The sequence below is a fragment of the Sorex fumeus genome, unplaced genomic scaffold (genome assembly GCF_029834395.1).
Source record: "Sorex fumeus unplaced genomic scaffold, SorFum_2.1 ptg000047l, whole genome shotgun sequence".
In the NCBI taxonomy this organism is placed as follows: Eukaryota; Metazoa; Chordata; class Mammalia; order Eulipotyphla; family Soricidae; genus Sorex; species Sorex fumeus.
In genome coordinates, this window is record NW_026606104.1 from 31,667,392 (window position 1) to 31,684,439 (window position 17,048).

Genomic DNA, 17,048 nt, shown 5'->3' on the forward strand with positions numbered 1-17,048 from the left:
TTGTCCCTTCCCCACTCACCCATTCAGCAAATGATCATCAGTCCCTGAGCTTTGCAGGACTAATGTCTCTAAGGAAACAGACTGATGTCTACTTTATTGTCTAGAAGTAAAATCAGACAGACACATTTAGTGGAACGTCACCCCTTAGAGTCTTTTAGAACAAGAGTATGAAACTATTCCCATAACTTAATGCACCATCTCCCTAGGATTCTGAAGAAATGCATTGTGACTTTGGTGGGACTCCATTTGGCTCCAGGGTCTCTAACTCTCTCTCTGATAGGTGCTCCTGAGGTGGGAGTGGGGGCAAGACAATGGGCAGCAGACCCAGTTCCTACACAGCTGAGTCCAGACTGGGATGCTGCTGGTCTTGGACTATGGGATTCAAACACCCCACTCAGTGCTCCTCAGGCCCTTTCCTGTCTCCTCTCCACCCCACCTCGCCAATGTCAGCACAGTTCTAGATGGGAGAAAAATCTCCCAGAACCTGCGTCCACACCAGAGGTAGATGCAAGGGAAATTTTAAAGGAATTTAAGCAGCACCTAATACTCCCAGTGACTAATCTTTCCTCACGGGTCCTCTCTGCAGCCTTGCTTGTAAGTGGTAGGGCCTGGACAGGGGGTTTCCTCAGGTGCTGGGGTGCATGGAATTGGACCAGAGGCTGCTTCTGCAGCTGCCCCTGACTGGATGAGAAGGCAGCAGCTCTAAGTCTGTGTGTGGGGAGGGTGGTGGGAAAGTTGTTCCACTTGCATCAGTGGGACTAGGTGCCAGAATGGGGTGCCCTTACAGTGAAGGGAAGCAAAGAAGAGCAGAAAAGGAAAGTGGAAAGAGAGGGTAAGGAAAGGAGAGGGAGTCAGCCAACAGCCAGCCAGAAGGCCTGTTCTGATGTTTTGACTTACTCTATCTGTAGAAGAAAAAAGCAGGTCATGCAGAGCCCAGATGTTCTAGTAAATATTACTTCTGGGTATGTCTGAAAGGGTGCTTGTGGATGAGATCAGCATTTGAATCTGTAGATGGCACAAAGCAGATTGTCCTTCCATGTGTGGGTTGGTAACATTCAGTCACTGAGGAAGGTAGAATCCCTCTCTCTGACTGCTGGAGCTGAGTCTAGTCTGCATTTCATGGGAACTTGACTACTGGTGCTCCCAGTTCTGGCTGCAGCTGTGCCATCAACTTTCCATGGGTCTCTAGTTAGCCAAGACCATTAGGTGAGACTTCTCACCTTCTGTGACCACATGAGCCAATTCCTAATGACCTTGACAAAGAGACAGAGAGATGATAGGCTAGTAGAAAGGAAAGAAAGAAAAAGAGAGACAAAGGAAGAGAGGGTGGAAGGAAAGAAGAAAGGAAGAGCAAAGGGGAGAGAGGAAGGGAGAGGAGAAAAGAGCAGGGGAGGGAAGGGGAAGAAAGAAGATTGACATAATTTACATTTCTCTTCTTGGTTGGTTCCCTGGAGAACCCTGGATAATACAAGCAACTATGCACTATCAAATGTTCCCTACTACTTTCTTATCACAGAGCTTCAATTATTTCCTTCTTGGTACTTACCACTGTCTGCAGTTACAGTTTGACTTATGCCTAAGAATATAAAGCCCTGAGAGATCCTGTTTTCCTCACTCGGAGTGCATCCACGGTACCTGGACTGTGTCTGCTCCTCATCAAGCATTCATGAGTTTTGTGGGAAGCAAAGATGCACAGAACAATGAACAAAGGAAATAAAAGGAATATATTTGAGAAATAAGGAGAGGTGATTCCCAGACTATCCCAAGGTTTCTCTTAAGCCCCTCATTCAAGTTTTCGGTCCCAACAAGGCCCATAGCCATTAACACATGTCAGTTTGGATTAACCCGTATGACATTGCTTCATACTGTCACTGATAAATGCAAAAGGGTTGCATTCCATCTCCTGGAAAACACTGGCTGTCGCAGCCCATGCTCCAAAGAAATGTCACACCCACCCTCAGGCCACCACCAAAGGTCTTTTTAGGCCATGTCCCAGATTGTTCGTTTGCTTTCACATTTTGTTGGTCTGATGCAACCTGCCTATTGGAATGCTGGCCTCTGGGAAAGTTTGGCGCAAATGCAGATGACAAGAAGGACACGGGGCCAGCACAGGAAGTACGCAGAAGATCCTCAGGGCAGGTGGAGTGGCAGACACAACAAGAAAACCAGGTGGCTGGCAGGACTTGACAGAGAAGAGAGACTCTAAGCAGAGCCTTCCCGGTTGTCGGAAGGGAACAGAGGGCCTCTGTGAGCTGCTACTTTTTAGGCGATGGATCAGATTTGAGTTCTGTTGACGAAAGTTGCCCCAGCCCACTCACCAAAATAAAACAGCAAGCACCCCTTGGCTAGTTCTTGACTGTTTCTTCAGAACCATTTTACCTAAAAATAGGTTTGTTCTCTGCACGGCATCCCAATGTTTCTGAAGCCAAAAGGAGCAAATAAAAGCACGTCCCCATAGAGAGGAGAGGGGCCTGAACATGTATCTCCACTGTCTGAAATGCAGCATCTACGGAGCAAGAAGGCATGTCTGGTTTCCCCGTACAGGTAAGACACAGGGAGCCCAGGATCGTCTCCGCTCTGTGCCACAAGCCTCACACTCCCAGGGTTGCTTCTCAGCTGGCAACTCTGAACCTGATTTGACCATTACCTCCCCATGAACACACCTAGAACTAGGAGTCAGGCTTTCTCCCGGAAGTCTTCCTGGACTTCTCTGCTCTGCAGAACCTAAGCTCTGAGATGACAGGTCCCACTGATTTCCTGGGGGGCAGCCAGACACAAAGCAAGGGCTGCCCTGGGCACTAATGGGGATTTTTTATTCCTTTTTCTTTTTCAGCCTTTCCGTCTCTTTTCGGAGGCAGCCCCCGACAGGGGCACTAGAAGACGAAGAATGGGAGGAGTGGCTCAGTCATCCTCATCCTCATCATCGTCCTCAGTGTCCTTGTTGGGGGTGCATCTCTGGAAGCACTGCACCACGGTGGCCAGGAAGAAGCTGGAGATGATGGCAGCAATGGACACGGCCACTCCTGAGAAGATGATGATGAACAGGTCCGTGAGAGAGAGGCTGAACTTACACTCGCTGAAGCTGGCTTCGGAAAGCTCATGCAGGAACACCCTCCTGTTCTCCATGGGCAGCGAGCACTGGATTTCTTCCAGGCCTGTAAAAAAGGTGGGAAGAACCAAAGAGAGGTTTACGCTACAGCACAGGATGGCTTGAAGTTGGGAGAAGGGGGATGGCTAGTCAAAGTTTACAAAGCACAAGGTAGGAGCATTACCCTCCACATACACACACACACACACACACACACACACACACACACACACACACACACCAGAAATAGAGGGTGGGGGAGGGGAGTTGGTTTGAATGGAACTCAAGCTCTTTTATTTTGACCCTATTACTGTCCGAAAGGGCTGGAGCAATAGCACAGAGGGTAGGGCGTTTGCCTTGCACGCAGCGACTCCACCCAACCCAGGTTCAATACCTCAGCTCCTCTGGAGAGCCCTGCAAGCTACTGAGAGTATCTCGACCCTCATAGCAAAGCCTTGGCAAGCTACCCATGATGTATTCAATATGCCAAGCACAGTAACAACAAGTCTCACAATGGAGCCATTACTGGGCCTGCTCCAGCAAATCGATGAACAACGGGAGGACAGTGCTACAGTGCTACTGTAAAAATCCGAATGGGGTGGTGCAATCCCTCTAAGGCGCTGCATTCTCCAGTCTGCATTGTGCCAGCTAGTGACAGATTTGCCATACCACTTGCTTAGGGTGTAGAACATCCTTTCAACTGTCTGCGATCTCTGCTCATCTTTGGCTTTTTTTCAATCCTCAGGAAAATCTTTAATGGCTTGCTCTTTTGTTTTTCTTCTAGTGCTTCCTGGTTTCAAAAAGCTGGCCCTCAACCCCATCTCCAGCACTAGTGGAAAGTCAGGACCATGCTTTCATACCTTGCTAATTAGCTGATTGCCGTTCTGCCAAGAGCAGCCCTGTTCATTGCATGCAAGCCTGTCACCACCTTTGAGGGTTTTCATTTGTGTATCTTTCCATCACCAGCTCAGAAACAGATGACGGCCGAAGCTTCACTCTGGGCATCCTCTTTCCTTCTGCCCTGGCTTATCTTTTAAGAAGTCTGCAGCCAACCCACTGATGCTCTCCTCTCCATGGGAACCATTGCCTAGCAACCAGACTCACATCCCCTTCTCTCTCTGAATCAACATCTACTTACATTCCCAAGGAATTAGCCAGACCAGAGTTCTACAGGTTTCCCCAGTTAAGACAGGCCTACAGCTTTTGATTGTTTCTTTTCCTTTATGAGACCAAATATTTATTGTTTTTTTCTGAGCCTTTCAAAATGAATTTCATCAGACCAGGAAAGCCGTCCACAGAGTAATATTAAGATTTGCTTGCAGACACATTTTCTTCAATGGGAAAAGTAGAAAAATCAATTGACCTGCCTCCTCTTAACAGTTTCACTGCACTAGCAAAGCCATTATAAACATAAGCAAGACAGACACCACTGCATAAAGCACAGGCAGTTTACAAATATTCCAAGGTAATATTTTCCGTCTTTAAACCCATAACAGGTCACTATTTATTGAGACGAACTTTGTAGGAGACACGCTCTTCAATGAGCTGTGTTAATTGGTAAACCAGCACCACAAAACAACACAAGCCTCTACAACATGTCCTTCAAATCCAACCCTGTCTGGCCAAAACTCCCCAAGTTGATTCTGATTTCTACAATCTTCTTTTCTTTTTAGTGCCTTGAGATTAGGCTTGGCATTTTTATAAAGCATTGCTTTTAGAAAATGTCATCTCGCATTTTTCTGTGGCTACGGGAAATAAGCTTGTTTGGAAAATGCGGCACACAAGCCCACCTGAGCTGGGAAACTCTGGAACCACGCTTGAGGGAGCTGGTTCGATAAGATACACAGGCTGAATTGGGGATGGGGGGGTTGTCGCCCACAAAGGACAGAGTAATAAAAAGAAACCCAATAAAGAAAGTCAGCTGGGCCCAGCACGGGAGCGGGAGGGGAGGGAGTGGGGCAGGGCATTGCTCTCAGGCTGCTCTAAAGACACACTTGACATTAATTGTAGTACTCAAGAACCTCCTTTCCTGTGGGATCTTTCCGTAGAGCAGGATTTCTCACCCTCACCCCCATTGACAAGTGGGGTTTGATTATTGCAGGATGTGGGGATTCTGTTCTGTATACTCCAGGTTGATTAGAGCAGCATTTCTCAACAGGAGACCATGTGGGATCCCCACATATTCCAAAGGAACCACAAATAAAGATCACTGTAAATCAGAGACCACAGAATGAGACTAGGGGACCAAATGATAAGGGGGACATGGGGGAGGTATCACACCAGGTCAGAAGGGGCCACAGATAGAAAAAGGTTGAGAAACACCAGATTTGACCATCCTAGGAGAGGCCAGTGGTCCCAACACTCAGTGTCACAACAAAACTGCCCCCAGACCCTGCCACTTGCCTCACAAGAGGAAAGAAAAAGACACAAAGTCACACAAGAACCCCTGCTCTAGACCAAGCAGTTTGGCTATGTGGGTCACTCTTAGTTATTAAATAGGCATTTGGGGGGGCAGAGTGATAGTACAGTGGTTGGGGCATTTGCCTTACAAGCAGTTGACCCAGGTTCTATCCCCATCATCTCATGTGATTCCCCAGCACCACCAGGGGTAATTCCTGAGTGAAGAGCCAGGATTATCGCCTGAGCATCTCCAGGTGTGACCCCAAAAGCATAAATAAATAAATAAATAATAAAAGTCCGGAACAGAACAAAGTGGGAACCCTCTTCTAAAAATAAATAAGTAAACAGGCATTTAGTGGGTCAGACTAACAGAACAGTCTGGGCCAACCTGGGTTCAATCCCTGACATATCAGATGGTTGCCAAGCACCACCTGTAGTGATCCCTGAGCACAGAGCCAGGAGTAAATCCTAAGCACCACTGGATGTGGCCCCCAAACAAAAATAAAACAAAAAAGGTAAATAAGCATAATATTTTATATTATACAATAGTATAATTATTATACTTCTTTAACTCATGCATTAAACAAAGTGGGTGAGGCTTTAAGCTCACTTCCTGTACCAGGACAGGTACAAAGACTCAAGGAATTCTTAGGTCTAACAAGACGTAATTCAGGACATGTGCACAAAGTTAAGGTAGAAAGTGTAATGTCCCCACAGCGGTCAGGGAAGCAGAAAGAATGGAGTGGTGGGAGGGAGGCCGGAGGGCAGTGGACACTGGTGTGGGTGTGCAACAGTGAGGAGGGGAATGTCTTTCATAGCCCTTCCTGCTTTGGAATTTCCTCCCTTCTTTCCCAACTCTTCAACTGTCTACCAACATGATGCAAATGTGTCTTCCTGTGTGGTTACACTTTCTTGTGATGTCACTTCCTCTGTGAAGTCACTTTCTATCTGGCATTTCATGTCCTATGTGTCAGGTGCCCCTCTCAGAGGGGGGACAAAGAAGTCAAATTATTTGACTAAGATCGAATCCACCAGAAATGATTGAGGCAAGAATTACTCTACCCACTAACTCCAACCATCCCATGACCCCCAATGAGGCCCAGAGCTGCATCAGGCTTTCTGTGCCTCAGGGAAAGTTCCCATTAGGCCAAGTGTCTTTGTTTGTTTGTTTGGGGGACACATTTAAAGATGTTCAGGGTCCTCTCCCTGGAAAATGCTCCAGGGTCACTTTCATCAGTGTGCCAGGAACTCACTGGTGCCAGGGATAGAATCCAGATATATGCAAATCATGTATTCTGCCTTTTGAGTTCTCTCTTTGAACCAAATGTCTTTTATAGAAATGCCCTAGAAAACCTCTAACTAAATCTCTTAGTCTCCTGCTCTGATCTGAACAGACTCGAAAGGTCAACCCCTGCCAGAGTTTCTTTAAGGGCTCCATAGATGCTTGGAAATGCAGACATGACTATCAGAGCAGACTGCCAACTGGAGCTGTCTCCACTGCCTGATGTGGTCTGACCCTGGGCCAGCCTAGCCTCAGGATGATGTGTGAACACAAAATGAGGGGACATCAGAAAAGCTCTTTGTACAGTGCCTGCTCGTTCATGCTCAGAAAGGAAGAAAACACAATCATCATTCAGATATTCCAAAATTCAAATTATACCCACATTTGACTCAAGAGATCTGAGGAAGAAGCTGTATGAAACAGAGTTCTCTCTATATAGATACAATAGTATGTATATGTAGGTGTGTGTGTGTCTGAGCATATCTGAATAGAGATGCACACATACACATATATATGCATGGTTGTGTGGAAAAAGAGAGACGCAGACAGATACAGAGAGAGTGAGAAAGAGAGTATGATAAGAAATGAACACAAGATAATGGAGTCTGAGAAATTCCAGGATGTGCAGCAGATAAGCAGTAGGTGGTCTAGCTATGTTCCAAGGGCCAGCAAACTCAAGATCCAGGAAGATGGTTGTTTCAGTTTGAATCTAGAGACAGAAAACAACTAATGTCCAGCTCAATAATGCAAGCTAGGAGGAGTGTCCTCTTATTCAAAGAGGCAGCTGTGCCATTCTAACCATCCTCAGCTGACTGGATGAACATTGTAGAGAGCAACCTGCTTTACTGGGTCTCCTGATACAAATGTTCATTTCATCCAAGAACATCCCATCACCCAGATACACAGAATAATGCTAGTGATTTTGTTTCTGTGCACCATGTGGCTCAGCCAATTGGCATGCAGAATTCACCACCACAAGTGCTTATTCTGTCATCTTTGAGTGTAGTTTGGCTTTGCATTTTCAGCAGTAGCCAGAGAGATGTTTTCCTCATTACATGAGACTGAGGGGAGAGTGGACTTGTCTTCTTTCCTTTACTTAAGAAATATAAGTTAGGGAGGTAGAAAAATCTCCAAATCGGAACCCAATAGGGTCTCAGCAATGTCAAAAACTGATGATCTGCATGTGGAGAATCAGTCTTCAGACATCTGAGAGACAGTACTGGGTTCAGGAACTGAAGAACCAGAGTTCGAATCCTGACACCCTGACCAGGTGACATTGGTGGCACACAGTTTTGCTGAGCATAGGTAGCACTGTTGCTGCAGATCAGATCATTGAACCATCTGGCTTAGTTTTCCAAGTATTGCCAGGGGTGACCACACCCCCAAACACTATTTAGGAGTTTCCCCCACAAAAAAAAAAAAATCAGTCTCTGGTTAAAGAGGAATAATGACTCCTCCACCTCCTTCTCCTTCTCTGTCTTCTTTGCATTTTTTTTATTGTGGTAAAATATACATAAATACTACCATTTTAGAGATGCATTCAGGACATTCACAATTTTGCACAATCATCACCACTATTTCCAAAACCTTTTTATCCATGCCCCGCCCCAAAATCTTTACCTTTTTTTTCCAACTCTTTACCCTTTAAAATAAATCTCACAGCTTTTCTTACCCAAGCCTTTGGTAAGCCACCATTCTATATTCTGTCTCTATGAATCGGTCAAATCATCTCAGTGAGATTACACATTAAAGGTAAAGGCCCTCCCGTTGATCGTCGATTTGCTCGAGCGGGCCCAGTAACGTCTCCATTGGAGACTTGGTTGTTACTGTGTCTGGCATATCGAATACTCTCGGTAGCTTGCCAGGCTCTCCGAGAGGGGCGGAGGAATCGAACTCGGGTCGGCCATGTTGGCCACTTGTAAGGCGAACGCCCTACCCACTGTGATGAGTTCTTTTATGTTTGACTTATTTCACTAAGGAAAAAAATTTGAATCCATCATGTTATAACATGTGTCAGATTTCCTTCATTTTAAAATCTGAATCCATTGTTTGGGTTTACTGTTTTTGTTTTCTTTCTTCATGTCTGGGCAAACACTTTGGGCCACTTCTATTTTTTTACTATTAGAAGTAACACTGCTATGAATATCAGCATACAAAAATCTGTTGAGGTTTCTGTTTTCCATTTTGCATCTGTACCCAGAAGTTGAATTTCTGAATTACATAGTTCTGTGTTTAATTTTTCTATTTGTTTATGTGTTTTTTTGGGGGGGGAGGCCACTCCCAGTGGTGCTTGAGGACTATTTTGGCTCAGTGCTCAGGGACAACTTCTACATGGTGATGGGAATCAAACCTGGACCTCCTGGAACCAAACCTGTGCTCCAGCCATTGGATTATCTCTAGCTGCCCTGTGTTAAATATTTTGAGGAACTCCATTGTTTTTCACAGTGGTCAGACCACTCTACATTGCCACCAGCAGTTCAATTTCTCCATATCCTTGGCCATGCTTATCATTTCACATTGAAGATGCAAGAGCGGCATCTTAATGGGAGTGAAGCAATACCTCATCTTTGAGTGTAGTTTAGCTTTGCATTTCTCTAATGAATAGTGATGTTGAACATCTTTTCATGTACTTATCAGTCTGTTCCTTCTTCGTAAGTGAAGGTCATTCTCTTCTAAACACTCTGCATGTGATATTTCATCAGGGATTAGCAGCTACATTGCAAAGCGAGTCAACCCTGTGTGGACAGCCAGGCTCAGAGAGCACAGGGGAGACTCTTAGCAACAACATTGGGCAGAATTTGAAAGAAGGAACATTGGGAAGAAGGAACATTCATCTCTCCAAGTTCAGCATAACTCAGCCACCCCTGCCTGGGTACTCCTCCATGCCCTAAACTAGAAGAATCTATGTGTACACATGAAGGAAGCTCTAATTGAGCACCTACATTCTAAGGCAGCCCACACCCCTTAGCACACATAAATTTCCCTAATCTTCCTTGAGGAGATAAATGGGATTATCCTACACACACAGCTAAGGAAATGGGGCCCAGAAACACTTTTCATGAAAAACTGACATTCCATTATTTCCTGTTCAACCTCCCCACTCCCTCTTTCTCTCATAAAAAAAATTCCACAATTCTTATGAAACCCCTCATTCCATCTGACTTCCTGTTCAATACCCCAAACACCCTTTACTCAGGCCTCTTGCACCTGTTCCTTCTGCCTGCTCATACCTTTCTGTGTCTCTGTTCAGATTGCTTCCTTCTCAGAGAGGCAAACCTGTCCTGATCTATCCACCATCCCCATAATTTTCCAACATCCCCTTTAAACCTTCAAAACTTTTCTCTCTAGCACTCAGCATTGTGTGACATGTTGTCCGTGTATTTATTTATTTTCTACTTTCTTGCCCCCCCCCCCACTCAAGTGTTGGCTCTGAGAAGTCAGTCTGGTTGTTATTGCTCCCTGCTGAATCCCTTGTGTCCTTCAGATATTTGTGTGTGTGGGGGGGGGGGGGGGGGGGGGATGGGGGATCTTATTTGTTTTTTAAGGCACACTCAGCAATACTTGGGGTTTATTCCTAGCTCTGCACTCAGGAATTACTCCTGATGGAACTTGGGGGACCATGTGAGATACTGGGGATTGAACCTGGATAAGCTGCATGCAAGGCAAGCACCTGGCCTGCTGTACTATCTCTCCATATATTTTTGAATAAATGTTAGCAAATTATCAAGCCTCTCTCATCACTTTACCATGTGGCAGGCAGTCTTCTGCTTCTACAAAAGCATTTTGTAGCACCAATAGACCCTTAAATGAAGATGTAATAATGGCATCTTAATGGGAGTGAAGCAGTACCTCATCTTTGAGTGCTTTCCATTTCTCTGGTTCAGTGAAGAACCAGGAGCATCACTGGCCCAAACACCAAACCAAAACAAATTCAGTGTCTAATGCTAGGAAGACCCTGGTTCACAGATTAGGAAACTGAATATTCATCATCTTTTTTATCCTCCATCTCTTCCCACTGGAAGGTCATTGTCAGGTGTTTTGGAGAGTAGCTGACCCACACTGGCAGCACCTCTCTGTCCAGTATATATATACCTTGGGTGGTAGAACCAAGAAGAGGACAGGAGACTCACTTCGTCCAGCAGCCCCATCCTGGAGAATTCATTAATTAGCTGGGAGCTTCTTTATTCTTTTCTGAGCCTGCTTTCCTGGTCTGCTCTTTCATTCTCTAAATTACCTGGCATTCTTTCAAAAGTTCCTTCCCTGCCCACATTAGCCAGATCGGGCTTCTGTGGTTGACACTCAAGAACCCCCAACCCACAGGTTAGAGAAAAGCAAAGTTCAAGGATGAGGAGGATGCCAATCCTTTCAGCCTCCATCCCACTGCTGCAAATCTCCTCACTGGGTAGCTGTCCCACAAAACTTAAGATGTCGGGGGAGTGAAAATTGTTCCATCAAGCTTAGAACAGGTGTGATGTGAGGTTGAGTGCCACCTTTGGTCTGCTCTGGGTCCTCCCACCCTGCACCTCTATGGACCTCCCATTGAAGAGCAGATTTCAGCATCTTCTGGGCCTGAATGCAGAACAGCCTATGGAGCCTCTTTTCCTCTCAGCACCTCTACTTTTGGCACTGAGGCCTGCTCTAAAGAGAGGGGATACCTCCTTGGGCAGGTTGGCGCTCTCCCCTTGATGGATGACTTTTCCCCAGAGGCTGGCACCTGAGCTGGTGAGGGTGAAGAGCTGCCACTCTCCCAAAATAGACAGTGACACAGCGGATGGGAGATTGAGATTAATCTCTCACTCCTTGCCAACCAACAAGCCTGAAGCCAAAAGATCCCTTGGGGCTTTTCTCCTGGTCTGGCCTCCCAGGGACTGCCTAAACCTGAACAACGACAGGCCTAGTTTGTCATTAAAAAAAATATTTGGGGGCCTGGAGAAATAATTCAATGGCTAGAGCACTTACCTTGTATGTGGTTGACCTTGGCTATATTTCCAGCAGCCCATTTGATCCCCTGAGCCCACCAGGAGTAATTCCTGAGTGCAGAACCAGGAGCATGGTGGATGTGGTCCAAACACCAATCCCCCCCGAAAAAAATTGGGAAGGTGGGGATTGGGGGACCGTTCAGGGATAGTTTAAAGGGCTGGAGCATAGGCTCAGCACTGCCTGAGAACTGTCCTGAGGACCTGTGGGGACACAGCACCACTGGGATTTTAACAATACTATGTTGCCAGCCTGAGCATGGAAAAGTCAGGACTGTACCATAAAGCTGCATGTCTCAGGAATGACCTCTACACCCCCTGAGCTCTGCTAGTAAATCAACCAACAACAACAATTTTTTAAAAAACTGATGGAGTGGGTGCCCAGGAATATGATTCAAGTGATAGAACACACTTGAATTAGAGGTGTGAGATCCTGGGTTCAATCCCCAGCACTGCACAGTTCTCCTGAGAACCATTAGGAGGACACCTCGCCAACAACAGATAAAGAAATTTTTATTGTTGTAAATCCATTTAGTATCCAAAGACAGTGCATAAGACAAAATTATTGAAATGAACCAAAAGGAGGATAAAATAGCCCATAAATACTTATCTCCTCTATGTTGGTGTATCCTTTCTGCATGTTTTCCTGTGTGTACATAGACCTCACTCCTCCCAATACAAATCTCTGTGACTCTGCTGGAAACTGCATTGGAGGCACCTTGTCACTCTTCAGCTATCAAACCTCACTTGTAATGAGGGCAGGGGGTTTGATTCATGGATAAGTGTGATTGTCTCGCCCAACCCCAGAATATTTCCAGCGCTTATTTATTTTATTTTTCTATTTTTAATACTAGAGATAAAGCTCCTTGGAGCATCTGTCTACAGTTCTGATGATTCCTGACAATGCATCCAGTCAGCTGAAGACTTGTGAGAGCCTCTGAACTTAGGCCAGCCATGAGTTTTGTCGCTTTTTCATCTTTCCTGATGTGATGAGCTGCAGGAGCTGACCTGTGTTTCTCTGCAGGAGAGTGGACTGCTGGACTGTGGCCTCACAGGCCGTGCTACTTGGGGTTATTCAGGCCCAACCCAAGACCTGTGCAAAGAGCTTTAAAAGCTGTGCCCAGAGGAGGGAAAGCAGCGGGGAGGACTGGGAAGGAAGATTCTGCCTCACTCCAGACAACCCACTGCGGCAGCCAGAGCTCCGGGGAAGGGGGCTCCCCCTCCCTTTTCCTGCAGGAACGAGCATCCTGCAGGGAGGTTCTCTGAGGTCCCTCCTCTGCTCCTTGGAGAGGACTCAGCTGAGTTGAAGCCCCCACCCCACCCCATGCTCCCTGTCAGTCTTCTGGAGCTTCAAACCCAAAACATCAGAAAACAAAAACACCTTTGGTCGTAGTACAGCCTCAGGCCCACTTTCAGCAGTGCATCCAGATTTCACAGCATGAGAGTTAGATCAAAGACACCTCTGAAGGCTGTGACTCACCCACTACCAACACCAGCTCCCTAAAATATGCGGCTATGTGATCTGTTAGTAGGTGAGTAACAACCCACTGGATGGGTAGTTGATAAAAGGCCCAGAGAAGTTAGGCACCTGGGAGTCTAGACAGAACACAGGCTCCTATCTTCCTGCTCAGTGCTCTTTATGGACATGGGTTTCTAAGTTTATCCCAACCAAGCCCCTGGAGAAGTTCCAGGCTTCATAGCCCTTGCTGCAGCTGCTTGGTCTACAACAGACTTCACAAGAGGATATGAGTTGTGGCACTGCAGGGCTACGTATTTGAAGTAGAATGCAGATGATTTCTTTCTTGAGAGAAGATTTCATGGACTAGAGAGATAGTACAGTGAATAAGATGCTTGCTGACCCAGGTTTGATCCCCGGCTCTGAATATAAGCCAGTGAGCACGTCCAGGAGTGATCCGTGAGCACAAAACCAGGAGTAAATCCTGAGCAACACCAGTCCTGGCTCCATATACCCTCCCCCACAAAAAATATTTAAACACACACACACAAATGTGTAACTAGCATAGTGATCTATGATGATTCATGACCACCTTCCCAGGGCATTGACATTGTAACCCTCAGTGATGAGCTACTCATTTCTTTTCAGGGGGAGGAAAAGCTGGGAAAAGTCCCCTGAGGTCAGTTGATTTTTCTCACTTATGTGTGGACCAAAGTGGAGGGTGTCCCAGGTTAGGGACTTGAAGTCTGGTTGGAGCATAGGTGAATGGCAGCTGTCACCTCCCCTGAGGAGTCCCCCTGGCTATGCTGCCACTTCTTCAGGACATCCCAGAGGATCCAGCAGGCATTCTTGATCTTGTGCTTCTGATGCATCTTCTAGTGGAAATCAGCTGATGACTTAATCAGATGCCTTGCCCGCTGGTTGAGACAGGGAGGGCCCCTGGGAATTGTCTGTGCAGCAGCGGATATTGAAGGGAAGTGATGGTGAAGAACAAAGGTCAGCACTGTCAGGAGTTAGGGCTGGAGTCCACTTGCACTGACCCTGCAAACTGCTTCTCCTCTCCATCCTCAAAGCTGTACACCTGAGCTCCGGGGGACTGACTGAGCTCACTTCAGGTGTATTCAGGCCTTTTTGCTGAATCTCTATTTTACCCTAATTTAGTGAATTGGTTAACCTTTTTTTTTAAGTTGCCTTTTTTCTTCTTTGTTTGGGAATTCCTGTTGTGCAAGAGCAATGATTTTTTTAATTGTACTATAATTGACACTTGACAGGATATTATCACTGTATCACTGTCACTGTCATTCATTTGTTCTTTGATTTGTTCAACTGGGTGCCAGTAACGTCCCCATTGGTCCCAGCCCTGAGATTTTAGCAGCCTCTCCTTACTCGTCCTTCCCAACGCTGCCATATTGGAGTCTCTTTCAGGGTCAGGGGAATGAGACCCATTATTATTACTGTTGACAAGATACAATATCTAAGGTAATTTATGTACATTTATTTTCTAGTATAACATATAGTTTATATCTACAGCTCCGACTTATGTCTTAAAATTTCTGTGTTTTGCAAGGTGGTATAAGTATCACCTACAGCATCCCCAGAACTCCACCTTGTAAAACTGAAACCACATTCCCATGAAACAATAATTCCCTATTCCTCTCTTTCCTGCCTGCTCCTGGCCCCCTTGTCTGTCTCTGCCTTCTGTCTTGATGAATCTCATTGCTCTAGGAGCCTCATCTAAGTCCATTAGACAGTATTTGTCCTTTGGTGTCTGGCTTATTTCACTTGACATAACATCTTCAGGGCTCATTTAGACTGTGGCATGTAACAGAATTCCCTTGCCTTCGAGGCTGAATAATATTCCACTGCATGAATGAGCTATATTTTGTTTATCCAGTCATCTGTCAATGGGTCTGCAGATTCCTTACACCCCTTGGCTATTGTGACTAACAACAGCTGCTTTAGTTGCACATACGGACACTTGGGAGTGTTTCAGATGCAGAGACCAGTGTTCAGGGAAGCTGCGTGGCTTTGCCCAAAGTCATATAATTGGTCTGTGGTGGTCTGGATTTAAAAGCAAGCAGAAGGGGCTGGGGATGGCTCTGGAGTACAACACTTGCCTTGCATTAGTGAGGCCCTAGGTTCCAACCCTAGTCCTGCAAAACACATACTTTTAGATTGAAATATAAAGGCAAGCAGAGTCATTACCAAAGCCTCCTTTCTCTTTGTGTCACTGTGAGCCTGCACCCTGGCCAAGCTTATTCAGATCTTGGCCTTCTGTGGAATGTAATTTGACCTTTCTTTAGCAGTTTCATCCCTTCCATGGAAGATGGGGTGTCCCTTCCCTCATCTCTGCTCAGTGGTGCCACCTCCTCTCTCCCCACTAGACCCTGTCCATCCATCCTTCTCCCTCTCCCTCTCCCTCTCCCTCTCCCTCTCCCTCTCTCCCTCCTTCCCTTGCCCTCTCCTCCCTTCCTTCCTCTGTTGGTTCCTCTGCCCCCAGGAACAGAACTCTGCCTCTGTGCTATTGCAACCATTTCCCCATGCTGAATGACTATGACACTTCTACCACAGCCTACACAAGCAACTCCAAAACAATGTACTCACAAGCACAATTATGCTGTTCCTGAAATGCCAGAAGTCTGTTTGGTGATTGTTACATTAATGATTCTTCCTACTACCTACAAGGTTCAAGCAAGGGTCTGGGATACTGGGGTCTTAGCAGCAAATACTCCCATCTTGTGTTTTTTCAGCAGGGGCGGGGGTGGGGTGTGGGAGGGTGAAGGTGGGGTGTCCTGAGATTGTGGCAACTGTCATTATAGGATCAGAGAGTCATGGTTGGGGGACTGCGACCTTAGGGTGAGACATTTGGGGTTGAGTCATAAGAAATACCTGTGCCTGGAGCTGGAGAGATAGCATAGCAGGTAAGAGGCTTGCTCTGCATACAGCCGACCCAAGTTTGATCTCTGGCATCCCATGTGGTCCCCAGAGCCCTGCCAGGAGTGATCCTGAGTGCAGAGCCAGGAGTAAATCCTAAACATTGTCAGGTGTGACAAAACAAGAAATGGGAAAAAACAAACAAACAAACAAACAAACAAAAACCTGTACAGTAAAGAGGACTTCAATTCTAATTTCATAGGCAGAGAAACAATGATTGTTTTCCCCCAAAGATGTTCACTTCCTGATCACGTTATCTGTGAATGGTCCTTGCCTGGTAAAAGGGATTTTGCAGGTGGATTACAGATCTTGAAATAGGGACATTATCCTGGATTATCCAGCTAGGCTCGGTGGCATTCAAAGAACTGCAAGTGACATAAGGACGTGTTGCCACTTTAAGCCACTAATGTTGTGGTCATTTGTTAACAACCAAGTCCCTGAACTATCCCTGCAATAACACACAGTGAGGAGCTGCAGAAGGGAGTGTGGGATCCAGGTGATCCTTCCTAATGCTCTGTTGAGCCATATCTGAGACCAAATGTGAGCCTCCAGAACCGGGCCCTTGGGTTAGTGGCATGGGCCATTGATTTTCAGCAGTGACAACAATACCTACAAACACGTAGACTTTCTGTGCACCCTGCACCTTGCCAAGCACTTTACAGAGCTTACCTCTGTGACCCTGATAACTATGGGGAACATTGGGGTGATCTGTGGAGTGAGAGAAGTCTCCAGATGCAATTGAGGGGTGATTTTTTTTTTTGCTCAAAGAAGATAGATTTCCAGGGGATGGTAATCTTTTTCTTTTTCTTTTTTTTTTTTCTGAAAAAGGAACAGCATACTGAATAACTCTAAGCACCTCAGCAGTATACACTTGAATATTATTGTCCGTATTTTCCACATGAGAAGACCACA

The 17,048-nt window shown here is 46.0% G+C and overlaps 1 protein-coding gene across 1 annotated transcript in view; it reads right to left on the reverse strand.

The window, feature by feature from the left end:
* Window positions 1-2,814: 2,814 nt before the first annotated feature.
* Window positions 2,815-17,048, reverse strand: part of LRRC38 (leucine rich repeat containing 38) — a gene marked incomplete at its 5' end in the record, with an annotated part of 28,651 nt that continues 14,417 nt past the window's right edge. The window contains one exon of the mRNA XM_056122914.1: window positions 2,815-3,155. Within this exon, the coding sequence (XP_055978889.1) occupies window positions 2,902-3,155 (254 nt within the window). The remainder of the gene's footprint in view (window positions 3,156-17,048) is intronic.